The sequence below is a fragment of the Sander lucioperca genome, chromosome 18, assembly GCF_008315115.2.
Source record: "Sander lucioperca isolate FBNREF2018 chromosome 18, SLUC_FBN_1.2, whole genome shotgun sequence".
Classification (NCBI taxonomy): Eukaryota; Metazoa; Chordata; class Actinopteri; order Perciformes; family Percidae; genus Sander; species Sander lucioperca.
Window position 1 is genome coordinate 16,809,044 of NC_050190.1, and position 16,907 is coordinate 16,825,950.

The following is a 16,907-nucleotide window of genomic DNA, read 5'->3' on the forward strand; positions in this document are numbered from 1 at the left end:
TATCATACAAATAAATAGGTAAAAAATCATACATTGTGATTTCTGGATTTCTTTTTTTAGATTATGTCTCTCACAGTGGACATGTACCTACGATGACAATTTCAGACCCCTCCATGATTTCTAAGTGGGAGAACTTGCAAAATAGCAGGGTGTTCAAATACTTATTTTCCTCACTGTATATATATATATACACACACAAATTACACCCTCACATTCGTAATTTATTAAGAAAAGATTTAGCTAAGCTACATGCAAACCATTGGTTAACTGAAAAGGGAAAAAGTCAGTTGAGTTGCCATTTTGTTAATTACACCCTTTACAATTTAATGCAGTCCAATACAATAACCTAAATCAATATTTGTTAAGCCTTTTATGTTCAGTTCAGTGTTTTGTTGACATTTAGTCAGGTATCAGAAGTGTAGGCTATAGTTAGTGGTGGTGTAGTATTGTAATACCATGCACATTTAATATGCATGTCTGCATCTTTTTATTAGGGTGACTGGAGACAGTTTTCATTCATTTGCACCATCTATGGAGAGGGCATTGGGAAAATCAGACATTTAGAGTGTATTCGGATATAGATTTTGATGCATTTTTATTTTATGGATCTAGTTAATTTGACAGGGACTGCGCTCATTAATGAACATATTTTAAAAAAAGTAAATGAGCCAGCGTTAGCCTTGAAGAATAGATTAGAATAGATTTTCATCTATTATCCTTGGCCGGATGTTAAAAAGAAACTACTTTTTGACCAATTAAACTCAAAGACATGAAGATAGTAGTAAAGCAATAAAACCTGTTAAGATAAGTTAATTTTGGTTTCTCTGCCGATTTATAATATCCCCATTTGCACTTCAGCCCAGAAGAGAGAGTACTCCCCTACTTCCTGTGGCTCTGATAGCAGGATGTCTGAGGGAAGGAGAGAGAGCAACGAGCCACCAGTGGTGAGAAGAATCATCTTGTACTATAGTATTATGTCAAAGTAATGAAATAAGATTTGACCATACAAGTGTCTCTTCTTCATTGTTTGTTTCTGTATTCCTAGATCCTCATCCGGCGGAGCAGCAGTCCAGTGGAGACGGAGTGCAATGCTGAGGGACACACAAACTACACAAGACCCAAGCTCAGAGAGAAAAGTTAGAGATTACATCACTAATTACTTCTTTGAAGTGATAATCACTGTCATTTATGTGTAGCTGTGTTTTAATTTCTATTTTCCACATAAAGAATTACAGTTTTTGAATTCAAAATGCATCAGTTTAATCAAACATCGGAGTATCAAACAAAGCCCACTCTTTGCATGGATTCATTGTTTTCCTTACACAGCCAGTACGTTCCATCATTCTGTATTTCATTTCTTACACTTTCAATGTCCTTTATCCATCTCATTCGTACACCCTACCTAGGTGAGAGCATAAGTAGTGAGACGTCCAACGGCTACCTCAATGAAGCTGAGGTTACCTGGCAGGCCTTTGATGAGGAAGCTGACACTCAGTCCACACAGTCAGCCCACATGGACGTGACTACCGACCCCCAGAGCCAGGGGAGTCTGCTGCTCAGCCATAATGAGGCTTTAGCAGGTATTGGAACTGATAAGAACTCACCCTGAGTACTTAAAAGATTTTGACCCTCTGTTTATTCCAGATGTTAATGTATTTTACAATCAACTGCAATCTTTTTGAAAAAAAAAAAATATATATATACAGGCACCCTTCAGGGTACACATAGGCCGACACTAAGTTTAAAATAGGACCATTGTGTTGTGCTCAGGAGCAGGTTAAATACAGGGTAAGCCATAGACCTGTATACTTTAGCACTGCTGTGAATTAAAAGAAAATAACCCTAGATAAGCTATTGCATGGTTGATAAGCAAAAATGAGTTGAAAAAGTTCAGCATTTCTGCGGGTTTATTTGAGGAGCGTCCCATCTAGCTTGGGTTGTGGTGCCTCCAATTACCTCACTCCAGATGGATTAGGCATAGCCAGGTAGAGTGACCCGGTAAGGAAACTTGATCAGCTTGTCATTATCTGCTGCAGTACCTCTCTGGCTAAGCCATTTAATCTTTTAAAAGTGCTGACAGTATTTGTGCTTGTGCATTGTGAACTTCTGTGACTGGAAAGTGACCTGTGGTCTACAGTGATTTAAACAGAATTGTATTTTTTATTTTCATAGGAAAATAATATCAAGATTTCTCTGTGCTTTAAACGCTTCAGCTTTGAGTTTACCCCCCTCTCCCTATCATTATTGATGGAGAGAATGTAGTGGCCCATCTGCCCCTCCCACCCTTGCACGTGAACTTCTGTCTGTGTTGTCCTACATTGTGATCATCATGTAGTTGTTACTTTTCCTTTGTCCCTGTGCTCCCTTCCTCAAACCCAATTTTACCCCTTCCCCTTGTCGTTTTTAGGTCCTGAGTGTGCCCTCCCTCCCCACTCTGCACCCCCGTCTTACCACCACCACAACCACTACCACTACCCCCAGAACCCGCCCGCCTCACCAGCCCTGCTGGTGCACACAGAGTGCCCACGGGACTGCCCCCTGGATGACACCATGCATCAGTCTGTCTTACACATGCCACACCACTTGGGTACTGCTCCCCTAGCTGCTACTCATCATGTAGACCATTAAGCCCTCATTTACCACCGACTCTCCATGCTCTATATTTTTCAGCCTTCCCTGACTTCCTTTGCCTACGTTACACTTATACATGTTTGTTTTGTTCCCGTTCAATTACTCGATAAAATAATTACATTTCTTTCTTTTTTTGTTATCCTCGAAACCAAACATTCATTCTTGTATATCTAATTTTAATTGTGAACAACATTTTCTTGAAAGAGCTGAAAAATCATTAATTTAGTAATCACCTCAGATCTTCTATACACACTTTCCATTTTTGTGTCTTTTCCTGGCCTTTGCTCCCCTTCACTCGCCATCGTTCTTCTGCTGCCCACTAGATGGCACTGTCCTTCCACAAGCCATCCTGAGTTCATTTGGATGATGCATGTGACTTCTGTCTGTTTCCCAAAAGTATTTCAGTGCTTTGATTAGTTTCAGTGGGCAAAGAACTGAGTGTTTGGATGCATTTGGGAAAATGCACGGAGAAACTATGGATTTGGTCAACAACTGCTTAAATAATAACAGGATGGCTTTAACTGGTTTATTTATCTTTTATGTATTTGGAGACAAGTCTCTAAATTTAAAATGCTTTTATAAAAGGTGTTTGTTGACTGAATCTAAAACCCTCTTTAAAATGTAATTTCATTTACTTTGTATTAGGTACCGGCAGCTACAAATATAGGTGTTACCAAATAATTTATTCTCTAACCCAAACCACCCCAAACTCTCTCTCTGACCATGCAGACAGTAGTGAGTGTCTGGCTGATGATGTCAGCATAATTGCGGGTGGGACCCTGACTGGCTGGCATGCTGATTCGGCCTTCGTCCTGTGGAGGAGAATTTTGGGTATCCTGGGAGATGTCAACAGCATCCGCTGCCCAAAAATCCATGCCAAGGTCTTCTTCTGTCTTTACGAGCTCTGGCACAAGCTGGCCAAGGTAAGGTGGAGAGGCAAAAACCACCTAAATACGAAGCATTTTATCCCAAAAGAGAAAAAAGATAAACCCACTCTTACAAAAAGATAGTTGGCATGAAATGTACGCAATGGCTTACTATAGTACTTGTATTTTATTTGAATCAACTATCTTTGTTAATGGATGTAGCATTTTAAACAGAGGCCTTCATATAAATTGTATCCTGTACTCTACTTTATCCTGTATAGTTGGCATGAAATGTAAGTAACACAATGACTTACTATAAAAAGACGAGTGATTGATTTAAGTGTTGTGTGTATTTCAGGCCTGTGTGTAATGTGTGTTCTAACAACAGAGTGAAAACATTGTAATTTCCCTTGTGGGATTAATAAAGTATAAACTATTATTTTAATTTAATCAACAAGTAACATAGTATCATTAAGTATCAATGTAAATGTATATAGCATTTTAAACAGAGGCCTTCAGATAAACTTTATCCTGTACTTTTTCACTCAAAGATAATGCATGGTGGTTACGTTTGTTTACCGAAAGTGAACATGTGCTTACAGATCCGGGACAATCTCGGGATCAGTGTGGACAACCAGTCTTCTCCTCCCCAGCCCACCTTCATCCCTCCTCTTCGAATGCTGGCCTCCTGGCTCTTTAGGGTACCAACAACACATAGGCACAGCAGACAACATCCACAAAACAGCAGTCACAATAATGAAATACTTTGAGTCATAAAACAAAATGTGCAAAAAAACAACCAAGGAACTAAGGGTTAGATTGAAAGTGTTATAGTTTAGTAGGTATGCAGCTAAACACACAAATTAAATTAGCAGTATATAATCATACTGTTTTAGCAAAAACATAAAAACAAGAATGTTGCATGTTAAAGTCAAGATCCAAATGTATAGTTTGCCTCGATGGAAAACGGCGACTGTGGTCACTGATTCCCATGGTGACAGGTTTGCACCACAGAAAAAAAATTGGATAAAACTGACTAACCTCTCCTACCACCCCTGCAGCATAATAGATGCTCCTCATAATGATACTGACCTCAGTATATTCCCCTTTTACAGGCCACCATGCTTCCAGCTGAGTACAAAGCTGGCAAGCTGCAGGCCTACAAGCTGATCTGTGAGATGATGACCAGGCACCAGGATGTGTTCCCCAACAGTGATTTCTTGGTGCACCTCTACCACATCATGCACAAGGGCATCACCAGCGAAGACCAGGTACAGCTAGCAGGTGGCACCTGCAGTATGGCTACAAGTTGTGCTTTTATTCACCACTAGATGGTGCATCAGTCAAACTCATGTGATGTACATGCATTGGCCCTGTTAAAAAAAACTGGAAAACTATGGTTTGTAGTTCCCAGTTTGCCATCTCCATTTTCCTGTGTGATCTGACTCAGTGATTCCTATTCACCTGTTAGTTCTTGATCTAAATCAGGTAGCCCTTTGCTTATCATCTAATATGTGTCCAGTGCCATTTGAGCCTCAACATGAGGACTGTAACTGACAGGATTTAGGACAGGGGTTATGTAGGTGCACTGCAGTTTAAGATTGTTGAGGCTTCTTTTGAGCTTGTGATTTTGAACACAGTGTGCCAACTAGTGGTGATGAAGAATGCCTCTGTGTTTTGGCATCTTCCACCTCTTTTAGCCACACCCTTCCTTGTAGTTAAATCTGGCCTAGCTCCATTCCTTCCAGACGAAGCTGAGTGGAGATGAATGGAGTCCCCCCCAAAACAAAGGACGGGGATAAAAGTGTGTGTGGGTGAGGTTTGTTTTGGATGCAAGTGTGTGTGTGTGTATATATGCCCTCCTGGCTTGGTTTCTATTGCGCCTTGGCAGTGCGACAAGCTTATTAGAATGTTTTCCATGTCGTTAAATAATGTTTTGAGCCCCTGCCGCGTATACGTGATTAATTAAGGATTGACGTCTGTCGCGCTCCGTTAGACTGACACGTCGGCGAGGGGCCCAGAGTAGGCTGGCCTGCCTGCCTGTCTGTGTGAATGCAAGTATGTGAAGGAGCGGGAGGGGAGCCTGGGGAACGTAGTGTAGAGTAGAGCAATGAGGGGGGCACATTGAGGGACGAGGCAACATTCTCTAGCTTTTGTTGTGGCTCTGTATAATGCATCGGGGGGGCCAGAGCCAGGCTGGCCACTGAAGCATGCTCAAATTGGCCGGAGAAAAGAGTCCTCACGCCACACAATAGAGGACAGCCGCACGCCTGCTTAACATAAGAAAGTGGCTTTTACTCTACCCCTCCTTCTTCCTCTCTGCCTTCACCCGCAACCCCCACCCCATCCAAAAAAAGGAAAAAAAACATACACTTTTTCAAATCCATCATATATACTTCTACAATATCTGTTTTTCATGCACTCTTTTTCCCATTAGCTTACATGATTAAAGTAGCCATCAGTACAGGCTGGTCTGCAAATCATCTAATATAATTGTGCTTGCGCAATTAGTTAGTTGAACAAATGGTTTGTGTTTAGTTTTGGTTTTTACAAACGGTATGTAGTGTACATTTGTATCTTAAAATACTCTAGCTTGCAGGTTGAGCATTTTCTTTTAACTACCTGTTTTTCAAGTCATGAAATGTGTCTTAAATGGCCGTATTTGAGGCTGCATTCAAATCAGGCGTTGCAGCGATTAGTGCAGGCTTAAATGGCCCATTTGTGTCTCCGTTTAGTTTTTTTGTGATTGCTGGTAGGTTACGTTATTGGCCACCGCAGCGTGATGTAGGGTTGCGGTTCTCAAAAAGTTGGTTCTGTTTAAACTTTTGGCAAAGGGTTTTTGCCAAAAGTTTTTTTCGGCATCTCCTGCGGTCCCCACCAACGCAGCCTAAATGCATTACTGCTGTTTTCGCCGCAACATCTGATTTGGTGTAAATGGAGCCTTATACTGTTTTCTGCGTTTCGGCCAAATTGCGCAGCGCGATTATATACAAAGTCAATGCAAAGACTACAACTCGCGGCAGACTAAGCAAATGGTGCAAATTTCGCACCGTGAAATTCATGTCATTTCATATCTGTGTGATTTTAAATATTTCAACTCGAGCTATCAAACATGCGTGAGCAATGTAACGCAAAGCGAATTTACGCAGCTGGTGCAAACCCAACATCATAGACAACAGAGGGACCCCAGTTTAAATCATCAACAGTAAATTCAACTCAGCTTAGAGAAAAATGACAGTTCCCTTTGAGGGATTCTCCTTCCATCTGACAGAGTGCCAGGATCAGGGCTATTGTCCTGGTTGTCATCCTCTGGTCACTGGTCTCACAAAGGCATGACCATAGCACACTAGCAGAAATCTATCCATTAGGTCTACTGTCTGGACTGCAATAGTCAACAGCATATTTTGTAAAGTATAGTGGTGCACACAAATAAAGCTTTTTGTGTACCAATTCATTTAGCATAGGTTAAAAAAAGACATATCAGCCATGCATATACTCTTAAAACACCAGTTAATCTTCATTATAACATGCTAAGTATAAGGGGACAGGCAGTTTTCCACACCTGTGCTTTCAGACCAAAACTATCTCCTCCTTAAATTCATCTTCTCACTGCAAAAAAAGAGGTCTTGTATAATTTATATATTGCCAGATTAAAATGTGACAGTTGACCCCTAAACCACAAACGTGGCTGTTGATTAAACCTCTCACCTCGTAGTTATGCAGGTGGGTTATATCTGTTCTTAACAGCTGTGAAGGGAAAACCCCAGATATGCATAGTGATGATAGTGGTGTTGAATTGCAACAGGAAATCTGGCCCATACTAAACTGGAAATGTCCATGTTTAGTAAATGAGACAAAAACTTTCCGATGAGTAATACTGGACTGAATCCTGTCACCCCAGGTGCCAGCAGGTGGACAGAGCGTGATTTCCTCGAGATGAGGCCAAATGAAAAGGCCTGAGGTGGCTCTATTCAGAGTTACATTAATGCACCTTTTGTTGATGCGGGGGCCATTCCTACTGCCAACACAGAGCCACATGTGGGGCTCAATTCCCATTTCTATACACACCTCAAATCAGGTTTCCTCTACATACAATAGAAAACACTTTGCATTCTACATTTGTGGCTTCCTCTAAAATGCTCATTTCAGGCAATCAAGCAACAGTTTGTTGCATGCTAATTACCTCTTTCTGCACTGCACATTATGCTTCAGAGGTCAATTACCAACAAAATGAGGGTAAAATGGGCCCTCAATCCTAAAGCTCTTTCCACCAATTTTCCACATGCAGTGCATCATGTTGGATTGCCTCTGAATGTTTATTCTATTCCTCTTTTGTCCACCTGCATTCCCTGTTTACCAAAGCTTCAGGTGATTAATGTCCTAGATAGATAGGTGGTTTTGTGTGTGTGTGTGTGTGTATGTGTGTGTGTGTGTGTGTGTGAGAGATAGAGACTGAGAGAGACAGAGCGAGAGAAATTGTGTGCTTGCATGTTTGCTAAGGTGCCCTGATGTTTGAACTGTCCGATTTACACAAGTTTATGGCCAAGCCGGCAGGTGTTTCTAGCCTGGACCTTGCCTTTGTACACAAATATGCACGTGCATGTCTCAGATAAGAGATAATCAATCTTTCTGCCTTGCTGAGGTAATGCATTCTCATACCAATATGTTTTGGGTTGTTTTATTTCTTCTGTCAATGAACAGTAAATAAAACCATTTACCTTCTAAATATAGCATGTTAAGAGCTCTCTATGCTTTTTTTTCTCACATGGTATTATACTGTACATACTTGAGCACTTTGTGCAGAGCCCTCTGCAGTACAGCATATGTCAATGTTGAAAGAGCACCCATCTGCCACTGAGCCGCCTGAACTTCTGCAAAACAATACCTTGTCTCTTGCTTTAATTACAGGTTTGCTTATGTGTATATACATGGGACTCACGAAAGTTGAGATCTTTAGTTCTTTCTCTTATCCTCTGTGAACAATCCATCTGCTGTCCCTCTCTTTTTCTCTCTCTCTCTCTCTCTCTCTCTCTCTCTCTCTTTTTCTCTCTCTCTCTCTCTCTCTCTCTCTCTCTCTCTCTCTCTCTTTTTCTCTCTCTCTCTCTCTCTCTCTCTCTCTCTCTCTCTCTCTCTCCCTCTCTCTCTCTCCTTTTTTCTGTCTTTTAGTGACATGTACTGTAGAGTGCCTTACTTTTCTCAATCCACTTAAAATGCTTAGGAAAAAGCTTTCTCACTGCCATATGTCTCACATGGTGGCCCATTTACCAAATATTTCTGCTTCTCTGCACCCACACTAACAAGACCGTGTGCTCATACCAAATGCAAAAATTCCATCTAACTGTGAAGAAGTGCTAAGATACTCAGTTTTAGTTCTGATGGATGATAGTGGTTTGTTCCGGTATTCAAGTTGATGGCTAATAACATAAATATCAATATGAAAATTATGGTTTGTGTACTAAATATTAACATTTGTGTATGTGCATGCTTATCATCAGGATGTTTTGAACACCATCATTCGTTCCTGCTCTCCTCGTTTCTTCTTCCTCGGTCTGCCGGGCTTCACCATGCTTGTTGGAGATTTCATCACTGCTGCGGCCCGCGTTCTCAGCTCTGACTCCTCAGAGGTACGCACACACTTTTATCATATCAATCTATATATGTTTCAACTAGAAAAAGTTGTTAAATATCACACATATTTAAAAGTTTTCAGGAATGTCACTGAAAATGTTTTAGAACTCGTTTTTAAAGATGCAACAAAATGCAAAAACAGAATTTCTCATACCGGTTGATCTTCAGTAACGGTCTCATTCATTCACTCACTCCCTCACTCACTCATAACTGATAGTTCCATGAAAAACATATGCCCCTGTAATAGTTTTCTTAAATTTTGCAGCTTTTTGACATTGAAAAGTTCAAATTGTTTTGTCAATAGTTATTAGTAGTTATAAAAGAGAGTCTGAGGGACAAAATAACACAAATATTACAGAGTTATGTTGGGGCGGTTCCCTAGTCGCAGGTGCATGAAACAAACCAAGTCTGTCCTACATCTTAGAAATTGACAAATTGCCTACTGGCTATACCTATTGCCTATAAATAAAACTTGATTTAAATGTACACATCTTTAACTCAAAGGCCTACAGCTGCTGTTTTTTGAGAAGCAAAGAGCAATCAACTATACCTAAAACAAATGTCTGTTTCAGTTAATGCATAAGGGCATCACATTCAAAGTGTGAATATAACTCTGTCACGTTTGATTCACTGTGGAAACCAACATGTGTTCTCAGTAATTGTGGCCTTTTGAAAAACAGTAGGCATTGTCGCCTCTGCCATGAAACAAATGCAAACAGATGATTGTCGCAAGTTCAATACAGTCTTATGGAATTATGCTACATTCACATGAACACAGGCTTATGATGCAAACCTTTTGCACGACTGTGGCACTAGAGACTATGTTGACAGACAAGTAAGATAACGGGTTGCCAGAGTGCACAGATTTAAATATGGGCAAGTTAGTGTTGACTGTCTCTTACTTCTCTAAACTGTTATATGTCCAGAACAGTTTACAAGGACCTTTTTATGTGTTGTTTCTTACTGTATTTTACAGATACTGTAATTTCAACAAGATGTACAATCTGCTTTAGAGCTGTATCCATCGCACGTTTTATCAGTCATTTTGTTGCCCAACGCCTACCATGTGTCAAGAGATTCTGTTGAGCATCAGCAGAATCATGAATAAAGACGCAATTAACTCTGCTGGATCCCTCCAATCCTTTTTCCCCGGATAGCGACCTTCCCTCTTCCTGGAAGTGGGTTGTTTTCATGTAGCTTCAGGGAATGAATGATAGCATGTATTTTCTCATCTCTTCCAGGCTCCAAGGATGGAGGCTCAGACAATACTGGGCTCCCTCGTGTGTTTCCCCAACCTTTACCTCCAGATTCCTATACTGCAGCATGTGCCTGGCTCTGATGACATCATTTTAGGCAATGAGGATATCAAGGTAAATGGCCAACATGTGCCATATTGGATATATCCTGTAATAACATTTAAATGTATATTGTAAGTGGATTAGTCACCTGCAGTCAAGAAAGAGTTTTACACATTTCTCAGAAAATGTAAACATTATAGGATCTTAAAGCAGGATGTATGCTTCTGCGGAGGCTCCACGCAGAGCTTTCGCCCTAGCCTACATAAGTGGCCTGAGGTTTATACTTGTGCGTTTGTGTGTGCATCGATCTCTTTAAGAGAATAGCAGGGCCCGGCGTGTGTGTGCGTGGGGAGTGTAGGGTAGAGCGAGTAAGAGAGTGACGGGGATTAGCTTCAGAGCGAGTATCGACTCTAGAGGCATAGTGCTTTCTAACCACGGTCGGAAATCTGTAGCAGAAAAAGTTAACCCTCTCCTTGATTTCATGTTGTTTACGGAGAACAAGAACCCGAAAATGAGTAGGGGGAAATGCAACGCTACCAAGCCATGGCCAAGCGACGTGCATTGGCGCAACTTGTAATTACATTTTTTGAAAGGTGCACGTCAGGCCCGCACGAAGGTTTCCTACATACGTACCCACGGCTTCGATTTACCGCAGAAGTATAAATTGGCCTTAAGTATGATGTCTTATGTTACAATTAATGGTATCGTATCTTTACAAATATAAAATGATGGGAATGTCCTAGATTATCATTTGAGAACATGTAGTAAATTTAGCATGTTATCTTTGCTTTTCAGGATTATCTGGTTAACATCCTGCTAGAGACGGCAACAAAGGAACACTGTGAAGGGGCCAGGTATGATCGCCAATATTAGTGATGCTTATTTTTTTTCTTAGGTTACATTGTCTATTTATTTTATTAGTTTGATGTGAATGTGTTTTTACATACATGTGTGTATGCATAATTACAATTAAAAAGCTAATTGATACAGAGCGTTTATAAATAGAAGAAATTCTGTGCAATGCTATTAAAGCCCATTTACCAAAAAAATATTATATATAATAATATATATACTGTCATTTAGATGCATTGCTGTGTGCAGTCTTGGTCTGTGGGTGTGTGAGGAGCTCATGCAGAAGAACATCCACCACCGAGTGAAAGATGCCATCAATATTCTGGGAGTAACACTGAAGGTCAGTGACCCTCTGGAAGCTTCATCGCATCATCAATGCATTTGCACTTTGATATCTGCTAAATTATGCGTACAATATGATTTATAGAAAACAATTGTATCATGGGCGGTGTTGACAGTGGTAACTGTGGCAAACATTCTGAATAGAATACATAACTGTTATCCAGTGTTTTTAAACAAATGTATGCAGGAAGCCTGAATTTCATCAGTCTTTTTTTGTTGTACCACACAAGCCCTATAGTGTTTAGCTCGAACAGAAATCATAGTTGATTACATAAATGGACTTCAGGACAATTTCAACATAGTGAGTGGACAGAAAGTGTGAGAATAAAACGTGCAGTGATGTGACTCATGGGCATATTTTGGAAGAGCCCTCTTTTCTCCCTGAGTGAAGAGATGCAGAGAACCAGTGGTGTGTGTGTGTGTGTGTGTGTGTGTGTGTGTGTGTAGGGTTCATGGAAAAGGGTTTGGGGCGGTGGTGTAATTTCCAGGATGCTCGCTCTCAGTAGATGTGGACCAATTTAAGCAGCTACATCTCCCAGCTTCCTGCTCGTGCAACCCCCCCCGCCCCCCTCTCCCCACCTTCTCTAATGGAGCAGTAATCACTCCCCTGTACAACTTGACACACAGACGCAGCCAGCCCCAAAATAGAGTGTACAGGCTGGGTGGGGGATCTAGGGGGAAGAGTGGCACTGAGAGTCTCTTTTCTAAAAGCAGGTGCTGAACTCTCAGGGCCCCTTTTTGTGTTTGGCCATTTCTGCACTCCCCACATTGTCTGCCCTTGTTACATGTTGAGAGCCATTCAGCTAGAAGAAATGAGAAATTCTATTTCTCCACAAAGAATTTCAAATCACTAAAGAAATCCACATTTGAAAGAAAATTGTCAACAGCTCAATTTTTTCCTGCAATGAGTCTGGAGAAAATGAGCCATAGTTTGAAGTGGAAATTAAATTACGCTGATTACATGCACAGTAAGTGAAAAGCTAAATTTAAGGGAATTTTGTTACAGTCAGTGTGTCCCTAAACTTCTTCAACCAGCAATGTCCCTCTGCTTTTTTTTGGAGTTTTGGTATTTTGGTCCAAAAAGGAAGAACTGCTCTCAATAGCAATCACATTATTACTTAAACAAGCTAGCAAAAAATCTGATGATGGCCAGTGACTGCAAAACATTGAGCCAAGGATATCTTCACTCAGCCTGCTAGCATGTCTGGATTTTCAGTGAGGTGTTTTGCTCGCAGAGTGAATGTGCATTGTGTCACAGCAACAATGTCCAGGCAGTTGAAATAAAAGTCTGCTCCAAGAATTTACATGTATAACAGGACAATACTGGTTAATCATCAAAAATGTTCCCTATGTGAATGCTTTCTTAATATAAAAGGAGCCAAATTCTTTGCATTGTTGACTAGTTCTTGCCCTTATTTGTTTGTTTGTCCAGTTTGGAAACAAAGCAGTGGCTCAAGTGGCCTGTGACGTGTTTCAGCTGCTCATCTCTCACTGGGAACATCTCCAGAGGTTGGAGCCCACTCTGCCTAAGAAAATAATTGAGGTAACACACACTTACATACACATGCACACACGCACACACATGCGCACGCACACACACACACACACACACACACACACACACACACACACACACACACACACACACACAGTTCAATTGCCAGTAGCAGTAAGAAATTGAGTGAAAGATTCCTATCAAGTCACTTAAGCTTTTAAATGCAAGTCTTACATTAGTCATTACTCATGCATATGCATACTCTACATTCCATGGCATCACATCCATTTTAGCACACAGCCCTGACTCAGCTGATGAAAAGGAGTGTGCCATCCATTTATCTTTTTCCTTGTTTTGTCCCAACACAGATCTTTGTGGCTACAATAGCCTTTTTGTTGCCTAGCGCAGAGCACTCAACAGTGGAAGCAGACAAAAAGGTACATGTTGGAAAGGGGGAGACAAGGCTGAGATCTAAAGGCCCTTGATCTATCATGTTGGAATGGTGCATTTGCAGAGGAATGTTTCTGCTGAAGTGATTTGTTTTCTTTTCCTCTCTCTACCTCTGTATTTTCTGTCTTTGCAGTTCTCCTCTATTACCTGTTGTTTCTCAGGAACTGCCTAACTCTGCTTTGCTGTATTAATATAAGTTTGCTTTGTAGTTTGTTGACCAAATATATTTCTTATTTCCTCAGTTGATGGTGTCACTGCTGCTCTGCCTGTTGGACTGGTGCATGGCCGTTCCCCTGAGTCTGCTGCTGGAGCCCATCACCATGCCTTCGCTGGAGGACCGCACATCCCACAAGGCCCCGCTGCTGGACTATATATACAGGGTGTGTAGCCTCACTGGCAGCTGGGAGTTGGGAAAAGCCGAAAATTTCAGTTACAACAAACAAACCTGAAGAATGGCCACTCTTTTACTACTGATTGCTTTCTAATATCTTCTGAAACATACATAGTGTTTGCCCGCAGACACAACAATTTCAGCTTTGACTCCTCAACCCCCATCCCCCCATATGGGATTGCCACTTTAATTAGACTCACCTACACCGTGACCTCATGACTATGCCTCATTTAACATTATAGTGGCACAACAGCATAGAGGCACACGCCATAGCTGACACATGCGGTTGGCATTAATCATATGCAGGAAACCCTTACGACTTGCTTTGTAGTAGCATATACTGCATTTGTTTAAAACAGGCAAAATATGCAGTATTCAATGTAGTCCTCTGAATTTGTCCCTCTAACCCTTTATTTTATGGTCTGACCCTGAGGATGAGGGCCAAGCTTCAGGCACAAATGAATGTGGTATTATTCATTCCCTCCTGTCTGAGCAGATGCGGTCAACGGCACATCTTTGTAAGGATGTCACCCCTGATAAGAAATGGTCCAATTATTCAAACAGGACCCTTTGTCCACTTGATAAGCTCAGGCTATAAACGCTTGTCCTGGAGATTTGAATGGAATATGTCTTAATATGAGAGCGACTGCAGCTGCTATGAAAGCAAAGACAATTTGGCATGATTGGTTGTCTATCACCACACAAAGGCATGGCCCCTCTGGGTTTAATTGGAAATAATATATTAAGCAAGGCATCACAAGGTGTGACAATATTAATGCAATATCAAGAGTGAAATCTATACATTTCAACAGATACCTTGGCTGCTATTTAATCTCTATAGCAAACAGAGAATAGCTTCCCTAATAGGAAACGTCTCCCTTTTATTCCATCACTGGCATTGTGTCACTGACAAGGTAGCAGGGAGTGTCCGTTTATTTTTCATGCTTCACCTTCCTTTAATTAGTTTTTATATTTAAAAAGGCTTATTAAATATCAAGCCATCAAACACTAGCACAATACAGCTAATGAAAAGGTTGTCATGCTATTCATCCTGAGGTAAAAAGAAAAGTGAGGTAAGTTGTTATTGGTGACTAACAGCATGCAGATCGATGTGAAGCAACATTGCATCAGACGTCATTGGTTCACTGGAGTCCGGCTCAAGCTTCTCCATCTGCTCCCTCAGCCTGCCTCGGTAACCAGCTGCATCGTGTGTGTGTGTGTGTGTGTGTCTTAATGTCTCTGTTTGCGTTTTAATTATTTGATTTATGTCTAAACATAGGTGCACAATATGTGCCCTAACTACAGTATGCACTGGACTGTATGTTACCTTCCAGGAACTGTTGCTATGCAAAGTGCAGTCACTTAGTTGTCAAGCACAGCTGCGGGTTTCCCCCTCCCTTTCGGTCTCTCCACCTCTCCACAGAGGAAGCTCTTTGGGGCTTTGGTGTAACAGCTGTTTGGTTCAGGTCTTTTCAGCTTCAAGCCTCCAGTCCCTCCCCCATGCACCCAGAGGTCTGCCTGGTAGAATCATCCACATACTGTCTACATTGCACACACAATACTGTTTCAGATGGCAGGGCCAGCCTGCCTCTCAGAGCATCTCTCAGCCAAGTTTAAGCGTATGTGTGCACTGAATGGGATTAGCCTTTGCATGGCTTTACCGAAGTTGCTCTACTCTGAATGAGAGGCCCCCTCATACACATACATTAGGCATATATTTTGCCCGCTCACATGCAGCACCTTACATCCACTCAGATTATACAGTATACAGGTGTGTTTGTGTGTGTGGCTGTGTGTGCATGTTTGTGGTAGGAGCTGAGCACAAGGATAAAGTCTTAATTAAATCAAACAGTGTAAACCTGTCCATGGTTGTGATCAACTGCCCTCAGCGCGCCTTATCTAGTCCTGCCAACGGAGGCTCTGCCATCTGTTATGTAGATCGATACACTCACACATCACAGGAGAAATGGATTAGTGGCAATAAAGACCCTCTTTTCACTCCTCTCCCTCTATTCTTCCATGGCCTTATGATGTAAATGGACCATATATTCCTCTTTTCATATGCTTCTGGATAATGTAAACCTAGAGCAGGCCTGCAGGAGTGTCACTGTGCATTGTCTCACCAGACACCACCATATCTAACAGGATGTCTTTACACACCAAAGCTGCCTATAACTGCTATTCTGTAGAAAAACTACCTAGGCACACTAAATCTGAATCACCAAGTACTACCCTTTTTCTACTGTGCCTCAGGTGCTGCACTGCTGTGTGTCCGGCTCCAACCTGCACACCCAACAGAGCCACTACCTCCTCAGCCTGTCAGACTTGTCCACTGACTATGACCTCATGTTGGGTCAGGTTAAGAGCTTCGAGCCACTACACTCCCAGACAACCACCACCGACTTCGGCAACCTGCTCACTGTAGCTGAGGGTAAGGACATTGAGCCTTCCTGATGCCCCTTTTTACTATCCATCGTGTGAAAGATTGCACTGGCCTGACAGATAAAATGACGATGATGGGATGCATAGTATGTGCATCTAATTATATGTGGGAGAGTAAAAACTCAGTTGGCTGTCAGCTGTCACATCATATCTTATCACTAGATGACTATCTCTGATCACTTTTTCACACACTACTTCATTTCAGCTCCTACTGTGCTTCTGACACACCACAGGGACACATATTCCCCCCCCCCCCCCCCCAAAAAAAAAAAATAAATAATAATCCAAAAAAGGATTACAGGGAAAAGCAAACTCTGAGTAGCCTATCCATTTGGAGCCTCTCCATTAAATGTCAATGTCTTATTAAAAGTATGAAAAGGAAATCAACCATCACAGGGAATGCAATGTTCGCATTAGTACTTAGCCCTAGAGAGAAGACCCATTATGGGGTTCGAATAAAAATGTGATTTTTTTTTTTCTTCTTTTTTGTGACCTTGTGATTCCATTAGGCA

At 41.5% G+C, this 16,907-nt stretch overlaps 1 protein-coding gene across 9 annotated transcripts in view; it reads left to right on the forward strand.

Annotated features, from left to right (window-relative positions):
- The window catches only part of ralgapa2 (Ral GTPase activating protein catalytic subunit alpha 2), a 114,098-nt gene that overhangs the window by 50,186 nt on the left and 47,005 nt on the right, over positions 1-16,907 (forward strand). For 8 of the 9 annotated variants that reach the window (XM_035994939.1, XM_035994937.1, XM_031288614.2 and 5 more), the window contains 15 exons: positions 859-944; positions 1,046-1,136; positions 1,407-1,580; positions 2,408-2,587; positions 3,361-3,554; positions 4,100-4,198; positions 4,613-4,768; positions 8,993-9,121; positions 10,367-10,495; positions 11,219-11,277; positions 11,507-11,615; positions 13,050-13,160; positions 13,481-13,549; positions 13,805-13,942; positions 16,207-16,384. In XM_035994939.1, coding sequence (XP_035850832.1) covers positions 859-944; positions 1,046-1,136; positions 1,407-1,580; positions 2,408-2,587; positions 3,361-3,554; positions 4,100-4,198; positions 4,613-4,768; positions 8,993-9,121; positions 10,367-10,495; positions 11,219-11,277; positions 11,507-11,615; positions 13,050-13,160; positions 13,481-13,549; positions 13,805-13,942; positions 16,207-16,384 — 1,902 coding nt within the window. The remainder of the gene's footprint in view (positions 1-858; positions 945-1,045; positions 1,137-1,406; positions 1,581-2,407; positions 2,588-3,360; positions 3,555-4,099; positions 4,199-4,612; positions 4,769-8,992; positions 9,122-10,366; positions 10,496-11,218; positions 11,278-11,506; positions 11,616-13,049; positions 13,161-13,480; positions 13,550-13,804; positions 13,943-16,206; positions 16,385-16,907) is intronic. The other variant, XM_035994938.1, reaches the window with a different exon arrangement.